Source organism: Salvelinus sp. IW2-2015, linkage group LG16, assembly GCF_002910315.2.
Source record: "Salvelinus sp. IW2-2015 linkage group LG16, ASM291031v2, whole genome shotgun sequence".
Taxonomy (NCBI): Eukaryota; Metazoa; Chordata; class Actinopteri; order Salmoniformes; family Salmonidae; genus Salvelinus; species Salvelinus sp. IW2-2015.
This window is the reverse complement of record NC_036856.1, coordinates 9604408-9631347: the sequence shown is the minus strand read 5'-3', so window position 1 is coordinate 9631347 and position 26940 is coordinate 9604408. Positions and strand designations below refer to the sequence as shown.

Sequence of the window (26940 nt, the reverse complement as noted above, 5' to 3'; positions counted from 1 at the left end):
TACTTTCCCACTCATATCACAGTCCCACAGGTGCAGCATATAAACTGAGCAGTGGAATAAGAGGCTGGTCGCAGCAGCTGTGATCTGTTTGTTGCATGAATGTATATGTGCTCCTTTGTTTTGCTGACGTTGAGGAAAAGGTTGTCATGACACAATGCCAGTTCACTTACCTCCTCCCTTTCTTGTATCAAAAGGCTGGCTGGTCCTCATTAAAGTCCTGTAGATCACTTCATTACTCCCTTTTTGTTTACAACGCTCTACTGTACAAGCTACCAGGATTGGTTAACTTTTCCAAGTTCTTTTGGTCTACACCAAATTAGGTAAATCCGCGTTGAGTTTTAACGCTCCACATTTTTGGGGAATCACTTATAATATTAATTACATTTGGATTCCATGATGCCACTAAGGCATTTTAAAAACCCTGATGCTGATTTCACCGGTGTGAAATTGTTTTGATTGATTGACTATAAAAACTTGTTTATGATGGCTGTGATGTTCTAATGTTATGTACGTGTTATGTTATCTTGTATCTTTTAGTTTTATGTTTTCTTTTATGTCCCCAGGACACCATTGAAAATGAGACTTGGCTCTCAATTGGGCTCTCTTGAATAAATAAAAGTTAATAAAAATGACTCCACTCCCTTTGGGGAGGAACATGTTTCTGAGGCAAGCACAGCAAGGGGTTATTAAAGAGACTTGTCATTCTGTGGTGGTTCTCCATGCGTCCTCTCTTTTGAAGGTGCTGCTACGAGGGGGGGGGGGGGGGGGGGAGTGGTAAATGTCTATATGCATACTTTAGAGGTAAAATGCTATCATAATTTTAGCCAACTCTGGAAAACAAACTAAGGAAAATACATTACGTTCCTCGACGGCAATGAAGCAAAACAAGTTTCTCAAGTGTGAGAAACTGAATGCTGTATGTCTCAATATGGGGCTAAAATATGTCTAGAGAGTTCATCTGTCATGCAAAACAACATTCATCTTGGCCTCTGCCAAGATCATTTTGTGACTAGACTCAAAAGGCTGACACYTTATATTGGAGCAAATTGGGAAATGGCATTTAGCCTGCATACCCTCAAAATCAAAGTCCCAGGAATATAATCATAATGAAATTCACATTTTGGCACCACTCTTTTTGTACAACAGAGACAAGAGACAGGGGATGTAGAAAACAAAGCCGATGCATTGATCGCTATACAGTGGGGAGAACAAGTATTTGATACACTGCCGATTTTGCCGATTTTCCTACTTACAAAGCATGTAGAGGTCTGTAATTTTTATCATAGGTACACTTCAACTGTGAGAGACGGAATCTAAAAAAAAATCCCGAAAATCACATTGTATGATTTTTAAGTAATTAATTAGCATTTTATTGCATGACATAAGTATTTGATACATCAGAAAAGGCAGAACTTAATATTTGGTACAGAATCCTTTGTTTGCAATTACAGAGATCATATGTTTCCTGTAGTTCTTGACCAGGTTGCACACACTGCAGCAGGGATTTTGCCCACTCCTCCATACAGACCTTCTCCAGATCCTTCACGGTCGGGGCTGTCGCTGGGGCAATACGGACTTTCAGCTCCTCCAAAGATTTTCTATTGGGTTCAGGTCTGGAGACTGCTAGCCCTCCAGACCTTGAGATACTTCTTACGGAGCCACTCCTTAGTTGCCCTGGCTGTGTGTTTCGGGTCGTTGTATGCTGGAAGACCCAGCCACGACCCATCATCAATGCTCTTATGAGGAAGAAGGTGTTGGCTAAGATCTCGCAATACATGGCCCCATCCATCCTCCCCTTAATACGGCAGTCATCTGTCCCCTTTGCAGAAAAGCATGCCCAAAGAATGATGTTTCCACCTCCATGCTTCACGGTTGGGATGGTGTTCTTGGGTTGTACTCATCCTTCTTCTCCTCCAAACACGGCGAGTGGAGTTTAGACCAAAAAGCTCTATTTTTGAATCATCAGACCAATGACCTTCTCCCATTCCTCTCTGGATCATCCAGATGGTCATTGGCAACTTCAGACGGCTGGACATGCGCCTGCTTGAGCAGGGGGACCTTGTGTGCGGTGCAGATTTAATCCATGACGGCGTAGTGTGTTACTAATGGTTTTCTTTGAGACTGTGTCCAGCTCTCTCAGGTCATTGACCAGGTCCTGCCGTGTAGTTCTGGGCTGATCCCTCACCTTCCTCATGATCATTGATGCCCCGAGGTGAGATCTTGCATGGACCAGACCGAGGTGATGACCATCATCTTGAACTTCTTCTATTTTCTTCTATTTTCTAATAATTGCGCCAACAGTTGTTGCCTTCTCACCAAGCTGCTTGCCTATTGTCTTGTAGCCATCCCAGCCTGTGCAGGTCTACAATTTTATCCCTGATGTCCTTCACAGCTCTCTGGTCTTGGCCATTGTGGAGAGGTTGGAGTCTGTTTGATGAGTGTGTGGACAGGTGTCTTTATTACAGGTAACGAGTTCAAACAGGTGCAGTTAATACAGGTAATGAGTGGAGAACAGGAGGGCTTCTTAAAGAAAAACTAACAGATCTGTGGAGCCGGAATTCTTACTGGTTGGTAGGTGATCAAATACTTATGTCATGCAATAAAATGCTAATTAATTACTTAAAAATCATACAATGTGATTTTCTGGATTTTTGTTTTAGATTCCGTCTCTCACAGTTGAAGTGTACATATGATAAAATTACAGACCTCTACATGCTTTGTAAGTAGGAAAACTTGCAAAATCGGCAGTGTATCAAATACTTGTTCTCCCCACTGTATGACCTTACACAAGACATCTGGTGGTTATTACTGAATGTTAAGAGCAAATATGCATGTGAGAAAGTTAGAAATGATATCAACACTGGGTAATGGGGAATATCAAATCAAATCAAGCTTTATTTATATAGCACATTTCAGACATGAATGCAAGGGCAATGCGCTACACAGGAAAAAAATATAAATAAACATATATCTTTACTACATAACAAACATAAACTGAACAACTAAAAAGCACCCTAAAGAAAAGCAAAGCTAAAAAGGTGTGTTTTAAGATCTATTTCAAATATGTCCACAGTTTCAGCCCCACTCAGGTCCTTTGGCAAGCTATTCCAGAGGCAGGGGGCATAGTAACTAAAGGCTGCCTCCATGCCTCTTGGTCTTAGGCTTTGGGATAGTTAAAAGGCCAGTGCCAGAGGACCTGAGGGACCTACCGGGTACATAACTCAAAAGCATGTCTGATTATTTATTGGGGTGCACACTCGTGGATGGATTTTTAAAAAACAATAGAAGAATCTTAAAATGAATTCTAAAACTCACAGGCAGCCAGTGCAGAGACTTTGAAACAGGTGTAATGTGTGCTCTATGTCGGCTCTTGGTAAGTACCCATGCTGCAGCATTCTGTATGTTTTTCAGTTGACCAATGGCTTTCCTGGGTAGACCAGACAGGAGAGCACTAAAGTAGTAAAGCCTGCTTGTAATAAAAGCATGGAAGAGTCTTTCTGTATCAGCCTGAGATAGAAACGGCCGCACCTTGGAAATGTTCCTCAGGAGGTAAAAAGCTATTTTGGTACCATTTCTATTGTGATATTTGAAACTGAGTTCAGAATCTAAAATGACACCTGAGTTTTTATTGACCGTGAATCACAATGAGCGGGCAGATTCTCTCTCTGTGCTTTGGCTCCAATGATAAGTACCTCATTCGTCTTGATAGTACTTTCACAGTTTGTTGGGATGAGGTGTGATCACTGGGGATAGTGGGTTTCAATTGCTAAAGATAAGGGGAGTAGGTGTAACCGATGTGAAATGGCTAGCTAGTTAGCGGTGGTGCGCGCTAATAGCGTCTCAATCGGTGACGTCACTCTGAGACCTTGAAGTAGTTGTTCCCCTTGCTCTGCAAGGGCTGCGGCTTTTGTGGAGCGATGGGTAACGATGCTTCGAGGGTGGCTGTTGTCGATGTGTGCAGAGGGTCCCTGGTACGAGCCCAGGTAGGGGCGAGGAGAGGGACGGAAGCAATACTGTTACATACGCGCTAATTTACAAATGCATGAACACTGAAAAAAACATCTGCTCGTACTACATGTTCCACCAACTACAGAAATTAAACCAACCTCTCAGTGCAGTCCAAAACTTGACTTTCCTGTGTTTTATATATGGTATATTTCCACACTATGYGGTTGGAATAATACTGTGAAATTGTGACAATTATGATAATGCCCTTTTAGTGTAAGAGCTGTTTGAAAAGACCGCCTGGAATTTCAGTCTGTTTTGATTTGACATTGAGATAAAAAAATAAACAGCTGCATTGGACCTTTAAGTTCATCTTAATTATGGCTTCCCTAAGCGGAGACCATTTCCATTTAATTTCTTAAGTACCTCACAGACACAGCATTACATCTACTGTTAATAAATAGGTACTATTAGAGTGCTCAGTGCTGGTCTGGTTCACATATTAGTATGAAGGGAACACATATGCACTGTATATGACCCAAATAGATAAACATACAAAAGATTAGAGTGGCATGTCTCTGCAAGATTAGAGATTTGCATAAAGGTCATGTTTGAAATTGTTTCTGAGACATGCCAGAACAAGCAGCTGACAATGACAGTGCCATTTAGATGCCTCTGTAAATTTCATGCTATTTCAAGASTCAGACAGAGGTCTGTCTTTTCAGTGAATAGAGGTTCGACATGCTCATCTCATAGAAGCTGAATGACACGGTGCAGGTTAAAGAAAATTAAAAATATGTACGCTGTTTTAACTCTACCGAAGGTGGTTGCTTGATGTGTCCACCATAGTCTTTGTCTGGTCTCAGGGTGAAGACAGAGGAAGACAAAAAAGGTTGCCAAGTTGTCATCAATAAATAAACAAACACATTTGGAAGTGTTAACCCTATCAGTCCCGAGATCCCAGCTTTTCATTTATCTGACTTTCATTGATGTCCAGCCCTTATATTTAGCCTCACAATTAAGTATTTTACCATTTTGTTTTCAGGACAACAAGGGCTACAAGTAGAACACAAAACAATTTGACATAAATAGTAGCATTCATGAGTTTTGACAAATGTCAATAAAAAAATACAGTCCGCCACAGCAAAATCCTCATAAAAAGGTATTTACATTAATGCTCTAAGTACATAATTTTTTTCTCACTGAGAAATTAATATCCAACTAGTCAAAGACAACGATTATGTGAGCTTAATACAGAATTATAGACACWATGCCCTGGGATTTCCAATGACCTATGTTGAAGAATTCCTTACCTTCTAACGAGAAACAGACGTTGACACTGGTGTTTCGTGGGTACTATTTCATGAAGCTGCCAGTTGAGGACTTGTGAGACGTCTGTTTCTCAAACTAGACACTCTAATGTACTTGTCCTCTTGCTCAGTTGTGCACCAGGGCCTCCCACTCCTCTTTCTATTCTGGTTAGAGCCAGTTTGCTCTGTTCTGTGAAGGGAGTAGTGCACAGCTTTGTACGAGATCTTCAGTTTCTTGGCAATTTCTCACATGGAATAGCCTTCATTTCTCAACAAGAATAGACTGACGAGTTTCAGAAGAAAGTCTTTGTTTCTAGCCCTTTTGAGCCTGTAATCGAACCCACAAATGCTGATACTCCAGATACTCAACTAGTCTAAAGAAGGCCAGTTATATTGCTTCTTTAATCAGAACAACAGTTTTCAGCTGTGCTAACATAATTGCAACAGGGTTTTCTAATGATCAATTAGCCTTTTAAAATTATAAACTTGGATTAGTTAACACAACGTGCCATTGGAACACAGGAGTGATGGTTGCTGATAGTGGGCCTCTGTACGCCTCCGTACGCGTATGTAGATATTCCATGAAAAATCAGCCGTTTTCAGCTACAATAGTCATTTACAACATTAGCAATGTCTACACTGTATTTCTGATCAATTTGATGTTATTTGAAATGAAAAAAAATTGCTTTTCTTTCAAAAACAAGGACATATCTAAGTGACCCCAAACTTTTGAACGGTAGTGTATATATATATATATATATATATATATATATTTTGTACTTTAACCCCTTATTCTCCATAACTTCGTGATATCCAGTTGGTAGTGACAGTCTTGTCCCATCGCTACAACTCCCCTACGGACTCGGGAGAGGCGAAGGTCGAGAGCCATGCGCCCTCTGAAACACGACCCTGCCAAGCCGCACTGCTTCTTGACACACTGCTCGCTTAACCCGGAAGCCAGCCGCACCAATATGTCGGAGGAAACACCGTCCAGCTGTTGACCGAAGTCGCTAGACCCCGATGGGACAAGGAAATCTCGGCCGGCCAAGCCCTCCCCTAACCCAGACGATGCTGGGCCAATTGTGCGCCGCCTCATGGGTCTCCCAGTCACGGCCGGCTGTGACACAGCCTGGGATCGAACCCGGGTCTGTAGTGATGCCACAAGCACTGCAATGCCTTAATAGTTTGTAGCTCTAACCATTTTGACTCTACAGAAATGTTTGTACAAAATAACTGGCCCCGGGGCCCTTCGGGATCCGCCCTTGTCTCACAAACACCGCTCTAGCTCAGCCTCCATTAATCACACAGGCTAATGGTTGGTATCTATGGGTGCAGAATAAATAGACAAATCCAATGGTACAACCCTGTAGATCAAACACACAATGTTTAAAAGGGGTTAGAAGTCCAAAATGAGCAGGCGATACGGTTGGACTGATTGGGTTAAAAGCCGTTTAAGAGCAGTTCTTTCTTATGTCCTTTCTCTGGATTTTGAGCTCGTCTCCGATTACTTTAGACTGCGGCCAAAATATACAGTAGCATTGAAGGTAACTTAAATTGAATCTTATACCATGCAGCTCTGGTGTGTGTGTGTGTGTGTGTGTGTGTGTGTGTGTGTGTGTGTGTGTGTGTGTGTGTGTGTGTGTGTGTGTGTGTGTGTGTGTTAGAAAAGACCCAATGCAGATAACGAATACCTGCCAGTAGCTCGAGTGTCTCAGTCTGTCTGGGATGACAGAGAGAGACTTGACTGAAAATGGGTGAGAAAGTGGAGCCTTCGTATTAGTCATCCAAGCACTCAAGTTTTCACAGATCGTTTACAGAGTGTGACTGGAAGTTAAGGTTGTAACACATGATGAATGACGAGGTGACACAAATCTGTGTGCCCTATGTGCTAAAATGCTATACGTGCTAAAAGTCCAACCTCAAAACATAAATGGAAAATCCAAAACCTGTTGACAGTAGGCCGCATGTCAATGTCAACCAAACGAATGGAGCTGATCGTGGACTACAGGTGAGAGCAGAGAGAGCACGCCCCCATCCACACTGATGGGGCTGCAGTGGAGATGGTGGAAAGCTTAAAGTTCCTCGGCGTGCACATCACTGATGACCTGAAATGGTCCATTCACACAGACAGTATGGTGATGAAGGCTCAGGAGGCTGAATACATTTGTCTTGGCCCTTATAACCCTTACAAACCTCTACAGATGCACCCCTGAGAGCATCCTGACAGGCTGTGTGTTGGTCACCCCTGTGTCACACTGTGTATTTAACTTCTCTAGGATAGGGGGCAGCATTTTCTTGTTTGGATGAAAAGCATACCCAAATTCAACTGCCAGCTACTCATCCCCAGAAGATAAGATATGCATATTGTTAGTAGATTTGGATAGAAAACACTCTGAAGTTTCTAAAAGTGTTTGAATCATGTCTGTGAGTATAACATAACTTATTTATAGCAGGCGAAACCCCGAGGACAAACCATTCAGATATTTTTTTTTTAAGGTCACTCTCTTTTCAATAGATTTTCATTGGGAATACAGATTTCTAATTGACCTTCTTGCAGTTCCTACTGCTTCCACTGGATGTCAACAGTCTTTAGAAATTAGTTGAGGGTTTTTCCTTTGTGTAATGAAGAAGTACGGCCATTTTGAATCAGGGTCACTTGAAGTGTCCTGTTAGATAGAGGCGCGTGACCAGAAAGCATGCTACAGATTGTTTTAATCCTGTATTGAACACAGATCATCCTGTCTTCAATTTTAGCGATTATTTACGTTAAAAAAATACCTAAAGTTGTATTACAAAAGTAGTTTGAAATGTTTTGGCAAAGTTTACAGGTAACTTTTGAGATATTTTGTAGTCATGTTTCACGAGTTGGAACCGGTGTTTTTCTGGATCAAACGCACCAAATAAATGGACATTTTGGATATATATTGACGGAATTAATCGAACAAAAGGACCATTTGTGATGTTTATGGGACATATTGGAGTGCTAACAACAGAAGCTCGTCAAAGGTAAGGCATGAATTATATTTTTATTTCTGCGTTTTGTGTCGCGCCTGCAGGGTTGAAATATGCTTATCTCTCTTTGTTTACAATGGTGCTAACTCGGATAATAGCATCATTTGCTTTCGCCGAAAAGCCTATTTGAATTCTGACATGTTGGCTGGATTCACAACCAGTGTAGCTTTAATTTGGTATCTTTCATGTGTGATTTAATGAAAGTTTTATTTTTATAGTATTTTATTTGAATTTGGCGCGCTGCATTTTCTCTGGCTTTTGGCCAAGTGAGACAGTAGCGTCCCGCCTAAACTCAGATTTTTGGATATAAATATGGACTTTACCGAACAAAACATACATGTATTGTGTAACATGAAGTCCTATGAGTGTCATCTGATGAAGATCATCAAAGGTTAGTGATTAATTTTAACTCTATTTCTGCTTTTTGTTACTCCTCTCTTTGGCTGGAAAAATGGCTGTGTTTTTCTGTGGCTATGTATTGAGCTAACATAATCGCAAGGTGTGCTTTCGCCGTAAATCCTTTTTGAAATCAGACACTTTGGCTGGATTAACGAGAAGTTTATCTTTAAAATGGTGTATAATACTTGTATGTTTGAGGAATTTTAATTATGAGATTCCTGTTTTTTTTTTATTTGGCGCCCTGCAATTTCACTGGCTGTTGGTTAGGTGGGACGCTACCGTCCCACATATCCCAGAGAAGTTAAATACTGTATCCCAAGCATAGATTATGCTAATACTTCTTCTACTGTACATTGTATTTTAGTTACACTGTTTATACACACACCACATATTTATTTATGTACTGAATTCTTGATATAGCTCATTCTAATATATCTACTGCTGTACATATTCCCTCGGTGTACATACTGTATGCATAGATTGCATTTTGATACTGCTACAGTGCTATTTGGGTTGTTAATTGGATTCATTCTGCCGCTCTTGATTTCGTCACTTAATTTTGTTGTATTTTTCTTTACATTTGGGATGTTTGACATTTGACTGCATTGTTAGGAACAAGTAACATAAGCATTTCGCTGCCCCACTATGACACTTTCTAAACTGTGTACGCGACCAATAAACTTTGATTTTATGTCCTGTATCAGCATTGCGTGTTCTCTCCCAGCTTCATGGTTTGAACGAGGTGCGTAATTCAAGTGCATATAATACAGTACAATAGAATACAGAAATACAGTCCACACTCAAAAAGACTACTGGAGCTTGTTTCATTCATTTACCCAAGCGAGCATACATCTGTGGGCTTTTATGTTTTTCCTATAACCTAGCCTATAACCTATCCTACTGGATAACGGCACAATCACTTGGCCTTTTTTGGCATTGAGCTCATAAAATGTCTAATGTAGGCCTCATAAAATGTATTTCATGTAGGGCTCATAAAACGTATTTCATGTAGGGCTCATAAAACGTATTTCATGTAGGGCTCATAAAATGTATTTCATGTAGGGCTCATAAAATGTATTTCATGTAGGGCTCATAAAATGTATTTCATGTAGGGCTCATAAAATTTATTTCATGTAGGGCTCATYAAATGTATTTCATGTAGGGCTCATCTGTCTCAGGTAGCATCAGAATTATCATGCCGATCAAAGCTCGAATCGAATCCAGACATATTTATATGCTTTATATGCATTAGAATGACACTTCCGGTTTTGGCGATAAATGCTGGGTTACCTGGGAGAAAAGTGATTTATTCTCGGGATAGAACATATGTAAAATACCGGGAAAATATTCAACCTTAGGGCACACTGATGAATTGTGTAATTTTGTCCTGTTTGCAGGCAGAATCAGCATGACCTCTCCTTAATTACAGAGGTTGTGAAGCGTGTGGGCACATGTGAACAGTTGTGTTTGTGTGTGCGCGCGCACGCATGTGAACAGTAGACCTATGTGTGTAGAGTATTTAGTATTTTTAACAAAAACATTATAGTACTGAGTGCAGGAATATTAGTAGACATATTGATATTGTTGGGTTTGCCAACCCTGAAGAAGGCACAGTGATGCCGAAACATTGTTTTTTTACCCAATAAATTACTGGGAGGTTATACATATGGAGTGTGCGACTGTTTTTATAGCTTCCAGTTTATTCTCCGTTAGTCAGCACCTCTACACTAAATAATGTTCTCTGGGTGTGCGCCAGTTCATGCTTTTTATTAGGGTTTGTGACCCAAAACATATTTTATCAGAGCTAAAAGCATGGTATTGGACCAGGGTCTTGTTTATACTAAAAGTTTTCTGCAATTTCCCCAAAATTATAATTGTGTTTGTATCTGATAGAGCGGACTACACCGGCCCTAAAAACTGTCCACACAAATCTCCTCTCTTCCAGAGCAGGTCACTGCACTGCAAAGGCAAAAGTAATGGGCTTGTAAATGCACTGAAACATATGCGGCTAGAATCTTCTCCCAAAAATATGTAGGGATCTCATTGTAATACATAACTAATGCGGAGGTTGACATATCGAAGGCTTCAAAACTAACCTTTTCAAAACATATTTCTGAGATCAATTTCTCTACATGACATTTTATCTTGAGTGTCTAACCAGGTTTCCATCCAAAGTAAATGTTGGATAAAATAAATGTTCTGACAGGCCTGATGGAAACAGCAAATTTGTCGGTAAACTTTCTAAATGTAGACAAAACAAAATACGCTAGACAAGTTGTGATATTCTTATGTCTGTAAAATGTATTATGCAAGAAATGGCTGTGGATTTTTTTAAATATACAATAACCATAATACAATAACCATCATATCATATTTGGTGACCGTCCACAATGGAGTGGAATTGCACCGCCCCCTTGCGGTTGAAGGCTCCATCGCGAGACGGACACCGCATAAGTAATACACATTGGCTGTTAAGCCAATTATACTTTATGACTTGCCTCCCGTTTTAGTTTATTGTGATGGATGATAATTATTAGGTGGAGGTTGCTAGCTACAGTATAGCCTAGCTTTTAGCTAGCTAGCTAGCTGCTCTGTAAGCTAGCTCTGTAAGCTAGCTTGACTTGCTAGCTAAATATGTTTTATTATCAACTGAAACAATATCTTTCTCCTGTCTTGAATGAAAAGGTCATATTTTTGCAATCTCCCAAAATAAACGCGATCCCTGACGAGAGACTCTCCTCCATCTTATTTTGCTTTGTGAAACCCTCCCCCGCTCTCCATCCAGTAGTGGAACGAGATCGCATGAAGATGATGTACGGCAAAATACATCACGATGGAAACCGGGCCCTGTTCATGTATCTCACATAAGTTTGCTGCACATATCCAAGAATGATGAAATCATGGCTGATGAAATCATAGCACTGTTCAAGATTGTTATTTAAAGATGCAAATTGCTCCGCCATTTCCTGGTTGCTGAAATATTAATAGTTTGCCTAATTTCAGTTGATGCAACAAAATAAGCAAGTACTGTGGAGAGAATCATTGTACCATCTAAACCGTTGTAAAATATATTTTCCATAAGCAAAAATATTGGATTTTCAGCAGTTTGAAGCTGGTGTAAAAACCCATGGTGTATTTTTTTATCGTATTATTTTTATTATAATTTTTTTTACACCAGATACAAAAGAATAACAATGAGTAAATAATATATTCTTTCTGGGAATGCTATGAAGTCCAAAAGTTATGGGCAGCTAGAAAGTTGGCTGTCAGAATTATTACAATGTAACTTACTTTTAAATCGGTCTGTCTGCCCATTTCAAGACATGGCATATGTGGGTGTAGTGAGACACCCAATGGGCTGGACGATTCTCTTCTCATCACTCATTTTGAAAAAAAAAACGTATACTAAAAACTTGGAAAATCAATCAATCCACCATCATTAACACAATAGAATAATCAAATGATCTATTATTGAAATATTGAAATAGCGACCGAGAAAAACAAATTGGTACAATTTAAGGCCATGTGGCAACAATAATGCAGTCACAAGAGATGGGGGTGAGAGCATGTGTGTCTGGGCAGATGAGATGGAGTTGTTGTTTGTGCACGTCTGTAAGTTATTGTTCGTATGTGTATGTTTGTATCTGGTGTAAAAAAGAAAATTATAATCATCTGAGAAACAAAAAAAAACACACCATGGCTTGTTGCCGGGGGAAGCAGTGTTCAACAATGATATATACTGTTTAAAAAACCTCCATGGTTTTGCCGTCGTTGGAGGACACCCTCTGAAGTGAGCTTCTAATATTGAATGTCATCATCCCTCTCTCCCCCCTGCAAACAGAGTTCCATTTCCTTTCCCCAGAATCACGAGTGCTCCCTGTGGACTCCCGGCCCTACTCATCACAGCATGGTCTTTTGGTTGATGCAAGCACGACACGGTGCTCACTGATAACCCTGCCAGGCCCCCATTTCGCATTCATCACACACTCCTGGGCGGGCTGACGCCTTCGACGTTCCAAAGAAATCACCACCAAAAAGATTTGGCTCAACAAGAGGAGGATGACTAGGCTTTGCTCTCATGTCCATGTCAAATCAAATCAAAGTTTATTTYTCACGTGCGCCAAATACAACAGGTGTAGACCTTACAGTGAAATGCTTACCTACAGACCGATAGTGCAAAAAAGGTATTTGGTGAACAATAGGGAAGTGAAGAAATAAAACAGTAAAAAGACAGGCCTATATACAGTAGTGAGGCTATAAAAGTAGCGAGGCTACTAACAGACACCGGTTAGTCAGGCTGATTGAGGTATATGTACATGTAGATATAGTTAAAGTGACTATGCATATATGATGAACAGAGAGTAGCAGTAGCGTAAAAGAGGGGTTGGCGGGTGGTGGGTGGCGGGGCGGACACAATGCAGATAGCCCGGTTAGCCAATGTGCAGGAGCACTGGTTGGTCGGCCAATTGAGGTAGTATGTACATGAATGTATAGTTAAAGTGACTATGCATATATGATAAACAGAGAGTAGCAGCAGCGTAAAAAGAGGGCTGTGGGGGGGCACACAATACAATATGTCCGGTAGCCATTTGATTACCTGTTCAGGAGTTTTATGGCTTGGGGGTAAAAACTGTTGAGAAGCCTTTTTGTCCTAGACTTGGCACTCCGGTAACGCTTGCCATGCGGTAGTAGAGAGAACAGTCCATGAACTGGGGGGCTGGGGTCTTTGACAATTTTTAGGGCCTTCCTCTGACACCGCCTGGTGTAGAGGTCCTGGATGGCAGGCAGCTTAGCCCCAGTGATGTACTGGGCCATACACACTACCCTCTGTAGTGCCTTGCGGTCAGAGGCCGAGCAATTGCCGTACTAGGCAGTGATGCAACCAGTCAGGAAGTTCTCGATGTTGCAGCTGTAGAACCTTTTGAGGATCTCAGGACCCATGCCAAATCTTTCTAGTTTCCTGAGGGGTAATAGGCTTTGTCGTGCCCTSTMRACGYCTGTCTTGGTGTGTTTGGACCATTCTAGTTTGTTGTTGATGTGGACACCAAGGAACTTGAAGCTCTCAACCTGCTCCACTACAGCCCCYTCGATGAGAATGGGGGCYTGCTCGGACCTCCTTTTCCTGTAGTCCACAATCATCTCCTTAMTCTTGGTCAKGTTGAGGGATAGGTTGTTATTCTGGCACCACCCGGCCAGGTCTCTGACCTCCTCCCTATAGGCTGTCTCGTCGTTGTCTGTTTCTAATGAGATAATTCAGTTAAAAAAAGGTTCAATATTTTTGCCTATAGAGACAATGGTGTTGTCCAGGTGACACAAAGGTAAGTTCTAATCTATTACACCAGGCTGACWCACCGGCTAAGAAATCAGCATGTTTACAGCTACGGGCCATGGTCATTTGGCTGGAAAGGTGGGGAAAACAAACCCCGGCCTTCATTGAGACAATTAAGAASGGGGGGTTTTAGTTTCATTTTGACAGACCCATCTTGAAGATAGGTATCATTTTTATGAGTCGTTCTTGGTTATCCTTGTAAGCAGAGCAATTTATGTCAAAGTACCAATGTAAAAGTCATCTGAATACAGGTATCTATGACATTGAGTCATAAAATAGAAACAGACAAGACCATAGTACTATAGCTACCAGGTACAGATTTTTCCATGAGCAATTGGACAACTTGGTAGGTAGTGAGTAAACACTGTAAATGTTGAATGTGGATCTCTGTACAGCTTCAGGGCAGCTCTGCAGTTCTCTCGTCACAAATCTTCAAATCAAATTGTATTTGTCACATGCGKCAAATAAAACAGATGTAGACCTTACAGTGAAATGCTTACTTACAAGCCCMTAACACTTTTTTTTCTTTAAAACGGCTTTGTTGGTTAAGAAAGTATTTACTAAAATAAACTGAAGTAAAGAATGTATCTTGGGGTGAGAATGAAGAGACAGTTTRTTTTGCTATACTATAAATACTGGGCTGCCACCCCAGGGAAACAAATAGCCCCAAACAAATCCGAATCACCAGAGGTCCTGGTCARCCATACATAAAGGCAATTAAACCTGAACTATTAGCATTTTGATTGCACTGCTTTGTCAAAAGCCAACAGAAAGAACATAAGAAAAATAAACAACGCATTGRGTCTCGGAAAGCACTTGATAGAGTAGAACAAATGATGTGCATTAACTCCTAGCCTTCACGAGACAATGGGAGGGATTCTAATCCAATAATTACCTGGAACGTTTCCATGGCCATGAGTAAAGAAGACGACAAACGGTGCTAACGCTTAAGARAAGGCGACCTAAGCCCCTTACAAAAACACTGATATAAAGGCAAACACATATTTTCAAGTGGATGAACTTAGAACCTCATCAAGCTATGCGAAGGACCATTTCAAATGGGCTTAATGTGCAAGGATTAGAACCTAATTTGCACCTCATCAGAAAAAAACTCCCGACCTGCCATGAATGAGAGAATCGGAGAGCAAATGAGAAATTATCTCTCTGATGATGACCACTTCTGAGGGGGGAACAAGGTATGCATGAGACACCTAAGGCCAGTATTTGTAGAGAAACTGCTCTGGCGAGGTGGACCATTTTGGGACCCAGCGAGAATATCAGTACGACACTACAACCTCCCATCCTGACCTCTCTCTCTAACAGCGCACTGGACTTCCTTTCGTTCCTACTAATCTGGCTTGCGATCGAGCAGAGGCTTCCTCCTTAATCTCCTAATGCTCGGCTGGCTTCCGTCCGACACAGTGCTTAATTTGTAAATTGGGAGGTGCTGGAACAAAAAGTGCTTAGAGAGGGGGGTGACCTCTGGGGTACCAGAACGCATGAAAAAAAAACCTTTTAGAATAAAGCATTGCATGCATTATCATCGCTATTGCGTAGTGGCATAGAGCAGTATAGCCGAGGGGCTTGCAGAAGTTGCACACATGGAAGATTTTTTTAAGCCTAGGGTCCAGGAAAATGTGGCATTTTATAAACGCATTTCATGGAATTCTACATCATTTTAGATGACTGGAGACTTTAGCAGAATATTTTTTAAWACCTCACAAATGATTGAAATGATTGAACTGACAGGCTGCTTTGACAATGATAAACTGAGATCAATAAAAATGACCCTGTCTTGAATCCCTCAATAGCCTAGGCCTAGCTGTGTGGAGACACACATATTGTACAATGAGGAGGGAGTTAGTCCAACAACAAAAAAGCTTTCCAGTTTCACTCACTCATCCAATGATGCGCAGTTCACTCACCAGCGATGGTCGATGCGCAAAGTGACAAAAGCCTATCCCTCCTCTTACTTTGTAAAACAATGCTGTTCGCTCAATAGGCCTATTTGGAAGTTGATAAAAATATTTTGCAGCCTACAGACCAATAAGTATTTTCTTTTCAGCAGAATCCATTTGCTTTCCAACCTGTATTTTCCCGCAATTGTATTCAAAATATTGCAAAAGGCCTGTTTTGGCTGCATGCTGTTCACTGACAGACTTGCCGCTTGCTCCTGACTGTAGGCATGCCTTGTGATTGGGCTACACACAATCCACAGCTACTCTACTGTGGGTCAATTATAGGCCTACTCCTGGTGTAGTACTCTGAATGATTTCATTTTGTTCTGAACAGACTTTGGCAAATGTATTTCAATTTCTCAGGGGTGCTGCGGCACCCTTCCTGCGGCTATGATTCTATAAGGAAATAAATGATGTGCAACGCTGGAGAGATGAGAGTCGCAGGCTCATGTCTTTTAGAGCAGAGAAAGGGAGAGAGATCATAGACCTTGAATCTCATTCTAGTTCTGGGTGAGATACAGGCGAGCTTCTCTCTCTCACCACAGCAATGGCCGCAAGTTGGTCTATAGGCCACAATGTCYCGCATTCAACATTGTAGAATAATAGTGAAGACATCAAAACTATMAAAAAACACATATGGAATCATTTAGTAACCAAAGAAAAAAGTGTTAGTGAATGAGTAGGGGAATGGATGATCTCTGCATGTGTGATTTCCACCGTGAAGTATGGAGGAGGTGGTGTGATGGTGGTTGGCTGGTGACACTGTCTGTGATTTATTTAGAATTCAAGGCACACTTAACCAGCATGGCTATCCCATCTGGTTTGCGCTTAGTGGGACTATCATTTGTTTTTCAACAGGATAATGACCCAAAACACACCTCCAGGCTGTGTAAGGGCTATTTGACCAATGAGAGTGATGGAGTGCTGCATCAGATGACCTGGCCTCCACAATCACCCAACCTCAACCCAATTGAGATGGTTTGGGATGAGTTGGACCGCAGAGTGAAGGAAAAGCAGCCAACAGGTGCTCAGCATAAAAAAMAATTCCACATGAAGCTGGTTGAGAGAATGCCAAAAGTGTGCAAAGCAGTCATCAAGGCAAATAGGCTACTTTGAAGAATATCAAATATCAAATATATTTTGATTTGTTGAACACTTTTTTGGTTACTACATGATTACATATGTGTTATTTCATAGTTGTGATGTCTTCACTATTATTTTACAATGTAGAAAATAGTATAACAATTGAGGAACACCCGTGAATGAGTAGGTGTGTCCAAACTTTTGACTGGTACTGTAATGATGATGATTCATGATTTCGACTGGCTGAGAAAAGCTGCCTGCCTGCCCGTCTCGGAGAAGACAGACCGCAAGGTTTATACAAATCTCCACTAATGAAAACCAATTGCTAGTCTAAAAGAAATTGGAGATAATGTCTAGGTTCTTTTTACAGCGGAGATCAAGTTTATAAATGATCTGACAGGGCTGATGAGACTGGATTGCGCAGTGAGATGGAACAGAGTAAATAGGCATTTCAACATCATCGCTTTAGCCGGTGGTAACTTCTGGAATAGACACTGGCTGGAATGGGGTTTTAACCAATCAGCATCCAGGATTATAACACAAGGCTCATGTCAAATACCAGTGCATGTACCAGTAGTGATGGGGGAGAAAAATGGATAGTTACATATCGCAATATTATTTTGGGACAATATTCTATTGATATGAGTCAAAGTATCGATTTGTACTAATAAATAAACTCCATAACAGCAGCATTTTTCATCCTATAGCTTGTTCTCCATCTTCTTTGTAAATAGTGAGCCAACATGTTTTCAGCACATTTATTTCCCTGACTGATCAAAACTAATTGTATCATGCTCTCTCTAGTCTCTCTGCAGCAGACATACAGTATAGTGAGCAATATGTTCGGGAACATCAAATCACAATAAAATCGCAGGGTCAAATCGCAATATATATAGAATCATGAGAATCAAAATACATACCGTGAGGTGACTGGCAATTCCCAGCCCTATGTACCAGGACATTCAAATCAGTAATGCAATGGCTGGCATTTGCAGGTCACCCTATTAGAACATAGGACCCATAAGCTTTTATAAATTCTCGAATATAACACAAATCCTGCATACTGAAACCGTTTCTATGCTCAATGTTAACATTGGCTAGTTTTATCATAAACCAGTAGATTTAAAACTGGGCCTTGTTAACCCCTTTCCAACACAGACCTTTAGCCATTATCACTCGAAAACAGATGGGTGCCATGGCAACATCGTCCATGGAATGGCTAATCCTTCCACTGTCTCAGTGTTAAACGTGCTTTAAAAGCAAACAGAGRGTCTGAGTAAAACGGCAGCAGCACTGAACACATATGGGTCACTCTTCCCAGAAGCATGACCTCATACAGCCCAGCTGGGGAGCACTGACAGAGAGGCAGCGTCTGGGGCGGCCCAAAGYCAGCCGGCCTGGCTCAGCTCAGCAGCACGAACACAGACCTTTATTAAAGGCTCCGTTTCCTCACGGCCAACATGTGAACGGCATGGAGACACCGGCAAGCGGCTTGGGTAGACAGCAAGAAGTAGGCTACATTCAGGAACATTTGAGGATTTGCGCCATTTTGTCAACACAACTCAACCCTCAAACAAATGCTGTTCTTAGGGCCTTATCTAATCAGAACCATAAACAAACAACACAGTTCTCATCAGCAAAGTCAGGAGCATCCCTCACACCTCAGCCACGGAGCAGTCCGTTCATCTCTCTCTACCTTGCCCATGTGAACTGAGTCATCAGTGTGGGATAAAAATGTCATGAGACAATAGAGGAGAGCTGCATTCATTCATACATAAATACGAGGTGCCGGGGAGGCAGAATGCAGGGAGTGAGTCACGTCTCTACTCCTACCTGAAGCCTGCAGTGATTTCAATGCCATACTATCCTCAATGCCAAACAGTCAGCGGCAGTCAGTAGGCAGCTTTCATGGCGGTGGGCTTCCAGAGTGGATAACTGAGGTGAAATGTGACGTGAAACACTGCGATGCTATAATGGTAGGCCCCAGTCATGAACCATTACTGACCCCAGTACAAAATGTTTCCAGCCCAAAAATCCAGGGTCACAAAGATCACAGGAAATCACAGCTGAATGGGTTGAAGGTGTCACTTCAATCCGATGTAAATTGATGATGTCAATGATTTTAATGAATGTCTGATCATATTTTAACGTGACCATGTAATGTTAGACTACATATGCCTTGAAGAAGAAAGGGATTCAGCCACAACACCCTCTCACGCTGGTTAGTCCAATATCTACAGACAGTTAATGAAAAGCAACCAAACAACAATAAACATTTCCCCCAGGATCAAACTTAGACTGCAGACTGAGATGACCTCATAGACCACAGAGACGGGGAAGGTCCCTTTGCAATATCCTCTCACTTTAGTAGGCCAATGCTGTTCCAGCACAAACTACCCCTAGCCACACTGTCTTTCCAGGGGAACTGCTCAGCAACCCAGTGTGTGTTTGTGTGCGTGTCTGCGTGCAAAATTAAGTAATGAAAAAATAAAAGGCTCTTTTGTTGCATCATAACAGCAAAAGATAATTACAGGGATAATTTGAATTTACGTTGGTGGTTAGGAGAACTAACAACAAAGGTTTGGAGAATTTATGTAAAAGGTTAGGTGAATTTGGTTAAGGTTAGAAAAAGGGTTGGGTTAAGGGGTAGCTAAAATGCTACAGTTGGCCCAGATGCGACTAGAACACACAACCTTTGGATTTCTAGACTGTTAAGCACTGAGGTACATATGAACTGGAGACAGCTTCCAAGATGGCAGACCATTGTCTTTAACATAATCTACTCACATTCGCATATGCTGTGTCATGCRGGTTGCCATCTGCTTTACAGAGCCGATAACGCCTGCACACTAGCACTCAGTGCACACTGAAGCAGTGCGAGCAAAGACGACGTCATCACGTCAGAAACATGACAGACATTGGATGAATATAAAATGTCCATATTTTCCTCTGTGAGTGACGGAATACAAATCGGTATCAAAGTCAATTACTTGAATGAGTAAATGAATATTTTTTTGCCACAAAGTGATGAAAAAAAGTGTATTTCTTTAAATTTTTTAATTGGGACTTCTCTATGGGGCAGTCTATGGGAATTGTATTTTAGGCTTGACTAAACTGCAATACCGAAAGTGTCCTCTGAGCACAGTGGAAAGTGTGCTTCTAGACCAGAACCCTGGGGCCTTGGGTACACGCCCACCAGTGGAGGCTGGTGGGAGGAGCTATAGGAGGACGGGCTCATTGTAATGGCCCGAATGGAATCAATGGAATGGAGTCAAACATGTTGTTTCCATATGATACCGTTCCATTTTTTCCATTCCAGCCATTACAATGAGCCCATCCTCCTATAGCTCCTCGCACCAGCCTCCTCTGACACTCACCCATCCTCCGCTGACCAACCTCCCTCCAATCATTTCTGCCTTCAGTAACCTGTCTTTGGTAACCATACCAAACGTAACATATCACACTTATTGGAGGTGCAAGGATTTACGTGAAATACCAAATGTCTGTCCAATGAGCCCAGTCTGGTCAAAGAGGTAGTTCCTTTTTTCTGGAATTATGCACGCACTTCAATCAGCATGAGCTCAATACCTTTCTGTGTTAAGAGCTAAATCAGTGCATCCTGACTGACTTTACTTCACACAAAATGGAGAGTGTGGGGAGGATATTGACATTCTAATTAAGTGGAGTAGCTTGCTGAGACACCGCCAGTCAATTGAGCACTTGTATCCCTCTCATTTAATTATGAACTTTGGAAGTGACAATAAGGCAGTTGCAAAAAGAGATCAAGAGGTTAGTAAGGCTATTTAAAACACCATTAATAATGACGCATTACAATTACCGTTTAAATGCGGATGGCCACGACAATCGTGGCTTTTTCAGCCCAGGGCGATCCTTCTCCATAGTTCTGTTGCGAGTCAGGTAACGCTCTGTGTCGGAGTGAAAACGCTGCTTGATTCGGATGTGAGTTCTTGGTTGTCGCCACAAGTGTTTGGGTGCCTTGGCGGAACCAGCACTTTCTCTACTTAGACCTGTGCACTCCATCTTTTCGGTTGTTCCCTCCAACATCACCTCTTCGTATGAAACTTCAATGTGTGCTACAGGCGGTGGCACATTGCGCTGTCCACGACACGAGGTGCTGAAACGAGGTAACGTCAGATAGGAAAGTTCTTCTGCGTCAATATCGACATAACCCCAGTGGATATAAAAGCCACAAACAAATAATATTAACTCTTCAAATATTATACCAAACTATTCATTTGATACTCTTTTCTATCGCTGCCTTTCAATCTATGGAGATTCATCGGTTGGCAAAAATGTTTTTGCAATCCTCGCTCTCGCAATGTAGCCTACATGTGCGTATAAACGAGTAAAAGAAAACAACTTTTTTGCCCATTTCAGAAACCTCTTCAAACGGAAGGACGTCGGAGTGAGAGGAGCATCTATCGATAGGTGAACTCACTCCACTGCTTGTGTTGTTGGGCTCCCATCTGCGCGCCTTATGAAGCAGTTCAGCCAACCGTTGGGACTGAGCGAGCACGACTGACGCGAGGTATTCATCACATTACATCACCGAGTGAGCAACACTGACTAGGAATTCAGGAAATTACTACTCCTTCTGTGAAATAAAACATTGATTTGTTATGTTATCAACTTTGGGCACTTTCAAGTTGGCTTCTTCATGGGGTTCAAATCATTAAAGTGAAAATTGCCCCCAGTTTTCTGTGATCCAATTGAAGGGATTATGTTCAAAAAAAAATATCACTCGAAAATCATTTCCGTATTTTGTTCAGTTAAAAACAAACTACAAAAGATATTCAGTCACTCAAGGGGGGCAAGGAAAGTTGAATAAAGTCAGTTCATTCCTATTAAATGTGTTTCTTTATAATGCTGGTAAATGATTTCAATAAAAAAGGAACAGCTTCTATTTAACTTTCATTTCCCTCCAAGATAGATAGAATACAATTAATTGCACTTGCAGTTCCAGTTTGTTCTCTTTCATTTCCTTCACCATGATACTACCGTTGGACTGTGACATATCAACATTGTTTCTTCATCTCATTATCAGTTTATGGTCACTGCTATGAATAAGATGGTATTCTAGTATTGATAAACTATGACTCAGTTGATATAGCCCTCTACAGACTTATATACCATGTGATGCTCAACATTAAAAGGCAATAACACTCTCCATACACTCCACATAGCCCTGACATCCAGTCATTTTTATTTGACAGTAATAGACCTTTGAATACATTCTGTACCAAAAAGCCCTGCATAATTGCACAAAGTTTTCAAATGAATTACCGAGGACTCGGCCATTCATTTTCTCTCTAGATCTGAGCATGTCACTGTGCCCTTTTCCCGGCTTTGCAAACATGATGGGCTCTTATTGGAATAGGAGAGAGAGCGCAAGCAATATGAAGAGGGAAAGACGTGAGACAACTAAAAAACGAGAGAAAACAGAGAGGGCAGAGAGGAAGAAAGAAAAAATGGAGAAAAATGGAGAGAAAGACATGACAAACAGACATGGAGAGAGAGAGAGCGAGAGAACCAGGCAAGACTCTCCCCTTCCCCATATCTTCTCTGACCTTTCTCCCACATGCCTCTTCCGGGCCATTCCAGTAATTACCCGTCAATTCATAAGGAGAAAGGAGAATCATTAATACCTGTAACACAGCAACAACCAACAACAAAAGCCCATCATACAGAATCCTGCCTCCTTTCCTGTCATCTGGCCTCTGTGAGGCCTGCCATGCCGAGAAGCAGACGGTAGAGGCGTCAGCTCAGAGAGGATACATAACGAAATTTGTGGAGAAACAAACACAGACACAATAAAGCAGGTGACCTCCGTTGACCTGAGGCTGGGAGAGGGAGATGCAGGAAGCAGCCGTCAGACATAAGGCTTTTCTTAACCCCCTCTGGGCTTAGAGAGATTCCACCTTCATATTATTGACTGAGCTGAATCTGGGCCACAAAGATAAATAGGGGCAGGGAGGCGTGKTAGGAAGGCGCTGTGTGACTGAGTGCATAAAGACTGGGACAAACACAGACATACAGATAACTGCCAAAATAAAGGACACAATTTAGTAAATTAGGGATCCAAAGTATATTTAAAGCAGATACCTCCACACAGGTGTGGTTCCTGAGTTAATTAAGCAATTAACATCATGCTTAGGTTCATGTATAAAATGAGCAGTTGCCCATTATTTTGGCTACCATGGCTAGAAGAAGATCTCAGTGACTTTGATAGAGGGGTCTCAAAGGAGCATAGGGGGTTTAAAAGGTGTGTGTTTGTGTGTGTCTCAGTCACCAGATCTCAACCCAACTGAACACTTATGGGAGATTCTGGAGTGGCGCCTGAAACAGCAACAAATTATCAACAAAACACCAAATTATGGAATTTATTGTGGAAGAATGGTGTCGCATAGATAGACATCCATAGACTTCCAACAGAATACCAGACACTTGTAGAATCTATGCCAAGGTGCACTGAAGCTGTTACGGCGGCCCAATGCCCTATTAAGACACTTTATATTGGGGTTTCCTTTATTTTGGAAGTTACCTGTACGTCCAAGCACACGCACACATATCCACAAAAGTTATTCAGTCTCCGCTTCCGTCAGCCTTGGCTAGATTAGCTTGATTTGAAAACCAAATGTCACAGGTGCAGTGCAGTTTCCATCCCAACTAATTTGACTGCTTTGAAAGAAAGTCAGTTGACAGTCTGTCCTTCTGACATGACATACTGTAACATTCTCCTGAAGTGTGGAGAAAATTCAAACCCTTGCAGCAGACATAAATATCACACAGTAGCCTTCTCAATYAATCACACTGCGGACCTCTCGTGGCTTGTTGAGCACATAGAGGGAGAGAAACGAGAGATTGTGCAGGGTCGGGGAGTAACGGAGTGAGTCTGACAAGTCGGACACCACTATGATGACACAGCACGTGTTTGATTGGTCACAGGAAAAAAGCAGGAATAGGCTTTTTTAGGCTACAGTTCAAGCTATGTCTTTCAATGGTGCGACAGCTGTCGGCATCCAAAGATTATTCAACTTCAATAAATGCCTGGAGGTAAGGACACCAGCGGTGGTGTAGCCTAAGGGTGATACGGATATCATGTATTATTGATATCTACATAGTGCAATGATGTGAATCACACCMCTRCTCTCTCATTTAGCTATTTGTGCCTTACGGATTGTTGTTGTTGTGGATGGCTGTTCACAAATGTATATGTGTATTTCAACCCAATAATGGTTGAAGTGAACTTAACAATGCCTCACTAATTCAACTGTCACACCACATGAGAAACCAAAATATAAGATTGTTTTTCTCCAATGTTAATAAACATTGTAAATGTAAACAAACAGTATATAGCCTCAAAACATGYTTAAAACAATCATTTTGATATCATGGATGGTCAGTCCTTGCATCCATAGCTCTGTCTATTACCTTAGATACATTTCTCCAGAAACAWCCCTCAGCTTTTTACCAAAACAGAGGCGGGTTTTCGCTTTGTTGTTGTTGTTTCAACTGTGGATTTGCCCTTGAAACAGCTACAAATTATCGAGATATCAAAGTGTCACCAACAGCATATGGCATACTTTTGTCACATGCAAATAGCACTTTTCGGTAGTGCTCAAAGCATACCATTCCATGAGAACATAAAAAATGGCACTGCAATGGATAGCAGCCATTTTACGGGCTATTTTGTGTTTTTTTTTGCGCTGATCTTAACTTTGTATGGTAGATGATGTTTCCGCCATCGTTTCCTATGACCGAAAAGAGCGTCTGCACATCAGAACAGCGACCCCTCACCTCGATTTGGATGAAGGTTTTTGCTTCTTCAACGAGTCGGAGGCACAGGACATACCGCTCAGCCCGGACCAGGCCCTAATCCCCGAGACTCGGAAAAAGAAAAAGGTGGAGTAAGAGAGGCCGATCACGGGCATCCTGACAAAAATACGTTGGTGAGTACATAAACCGCCTCTACCCTCCATTCTATTGGCGAATGTATCATTGGAGAACAATCACTGGAGAACAAACTGAACGAGCTCCGTTCGAGACTATCCTATCAACGGGACCTGAAGAACTGTAATACCCTACGTTTCTCAGAGTCATGGCTGAACAAGGACATGAATAATATACTGAACATCTAACAGTTTTTTCTATGCAACGGCAGTGTCGGGTAATCTCAAGTGGGGAGGTGTGTGTCTCTTTGTTAACAACAGCTGGTGTGCAATCTCTGATATTAAGGAAGTCTCAAGGTTCTCCTCACCTGTGTTAAAATACTGCATGGGCCTCCTGAGTGACACAGCGGACTAAGGCACTGCATTGCCGTGCTAGAGGTGTCACTACAGACCCGGATTTGATCCCGGGCTGTGTCACAGGCGGCCGCGACCGGGAGACCCATGAGGCGGCGCACAATTGGTCCAGTGTCGTCCAGGTTGGGGGAAGGTTTGGCCGGCCGGGATGTCCTTGTCCCATCGCGTTCTAGCGACTCCTTGTGGCGGGCCGGGCGCATGCACGCTGACACATTCCTCCGACACATTGGTGCGGCTGGCTTCCGGGTTAAGCAAGCAGTGTGTCAAGAAGCAGTGCGGCTTTTGGCAGGGTTGTTTCGGAGGACGCATGGCTCTCGACCGTCGCTTCTCCCAAGTCCGTATATATGTATGTATACACACACACACACACACACACACACAAAACTCATGATAAGCTGTAGACCACAGTATTTACCAAGAGGAGTTTTCATCTATATTTTTCATACCTGTCTATTTACCACCACAAACTGATGCTGGCACTTAGACCACACTCAACGAGCTGTATAGGGCCATAAGCAAACAAGAAAATGCTCATCCATAGGCAGTGCTCCTAGTGGCCAGTGATTTTAATGCAGGGAAACTGAAATCCACAGAAACGCATACAAAGCTCTCCCTCACCCTTCATTTGGCAGATCTGACTATAACTCTACCCTCATGATTCCAAGCAAAAACTCAAAACAGGAAGTACCAGTGACCCGCTCAATACAGAAGTGGTCTGATGAAGCGGATGCTAAGCTAGCACAGACTGAAATATGTTCCGGGATTCATCCGATGGCATTGAGGCGTTTACCACATCAGTCACCGACTTCATTAATAAGTGCATCGACGACCTCGTCCCCACAGTGATCGTACATACATATCCCAACCAGAAGCTAGGGATTACAAGAAACATCCGAACTGAGCTAGAGCTGCTGCTTTCAAGGAGCAGGACACTCATCCGTACACGTATAAGAAATCCCGCTACTACCATCAAACAGGCAAAGCGTCAACAGGACTAAGATCGAATCCTACTACAACGGCTCTGATGCTCGTCGGATGTGGGAGGGCTTGCAAACTACCATGGATTACAAACGGAAAGCCAGCCGTGAGCTTCCAAGTGATATGAGCCTACCAGATGAGCTAAATGTCTTCTATTCTCACAAACACTGAACCATGCATGAGAGCAACAGCTGTTCCAGACGACTGTATGATCACGCTCTCCATAGCCGATGTGAGTAAGACCTTTAAACAGGTTAACATTCCGACGGATTAACAGTACACCAACGTAAAATGTCTAAATGACTATCGCCCCGTAGCACTCACATCTGTAGCCATGAGATGCTTTAAAAGGCTGGTCATGGCTCACATCAACACCATCATCCAAGAGCCACAGTTGACGCAATCTCTATTGCACTCCACACTGCCCTATACCACCTGGACAACTAAATCATAAACAAGTAGGCTAATAGGTCCTTTAGTTGTGGGGTTATGCCCAGGTAGAACAATCTATCTAATCTATACTTCCAAATCCTATTCTTGAAGATCAAGGGGTATTAAATTAATTGGAATGACTGGAAATCTGACAGACTTTGCTTTAATTG

The 26940-nt window shown here is 42.0% G+C and overlaps 1 protein-coding gene across 1 annotated transcript in view; it reads right to left on the bottom strand.

The window, feature by feature from the left end:
* The window catches only part of LOC111975805 (3',5'-cyclic-AMP phosphodiesterase 4C-like), a 114892-nt gene extending 93771 nt beyond the window's left edge, over positions 1-21121 (bottom strand). The window contains exon 1 of the mRNA XM_070447508.1: positions 20875-21121. Within this exon, the coding sequence (XP_070303609.1) occupies positions 20875-21101 (227 nt within the window). The 5' untranslated portion in view covers positions 21102-21121. The remainder of the gene's footprint in view (positions 1-20874) is intronic.
* Between the last annotated feature and the right edge of the window lie 5819 nt (positions 21122-26940).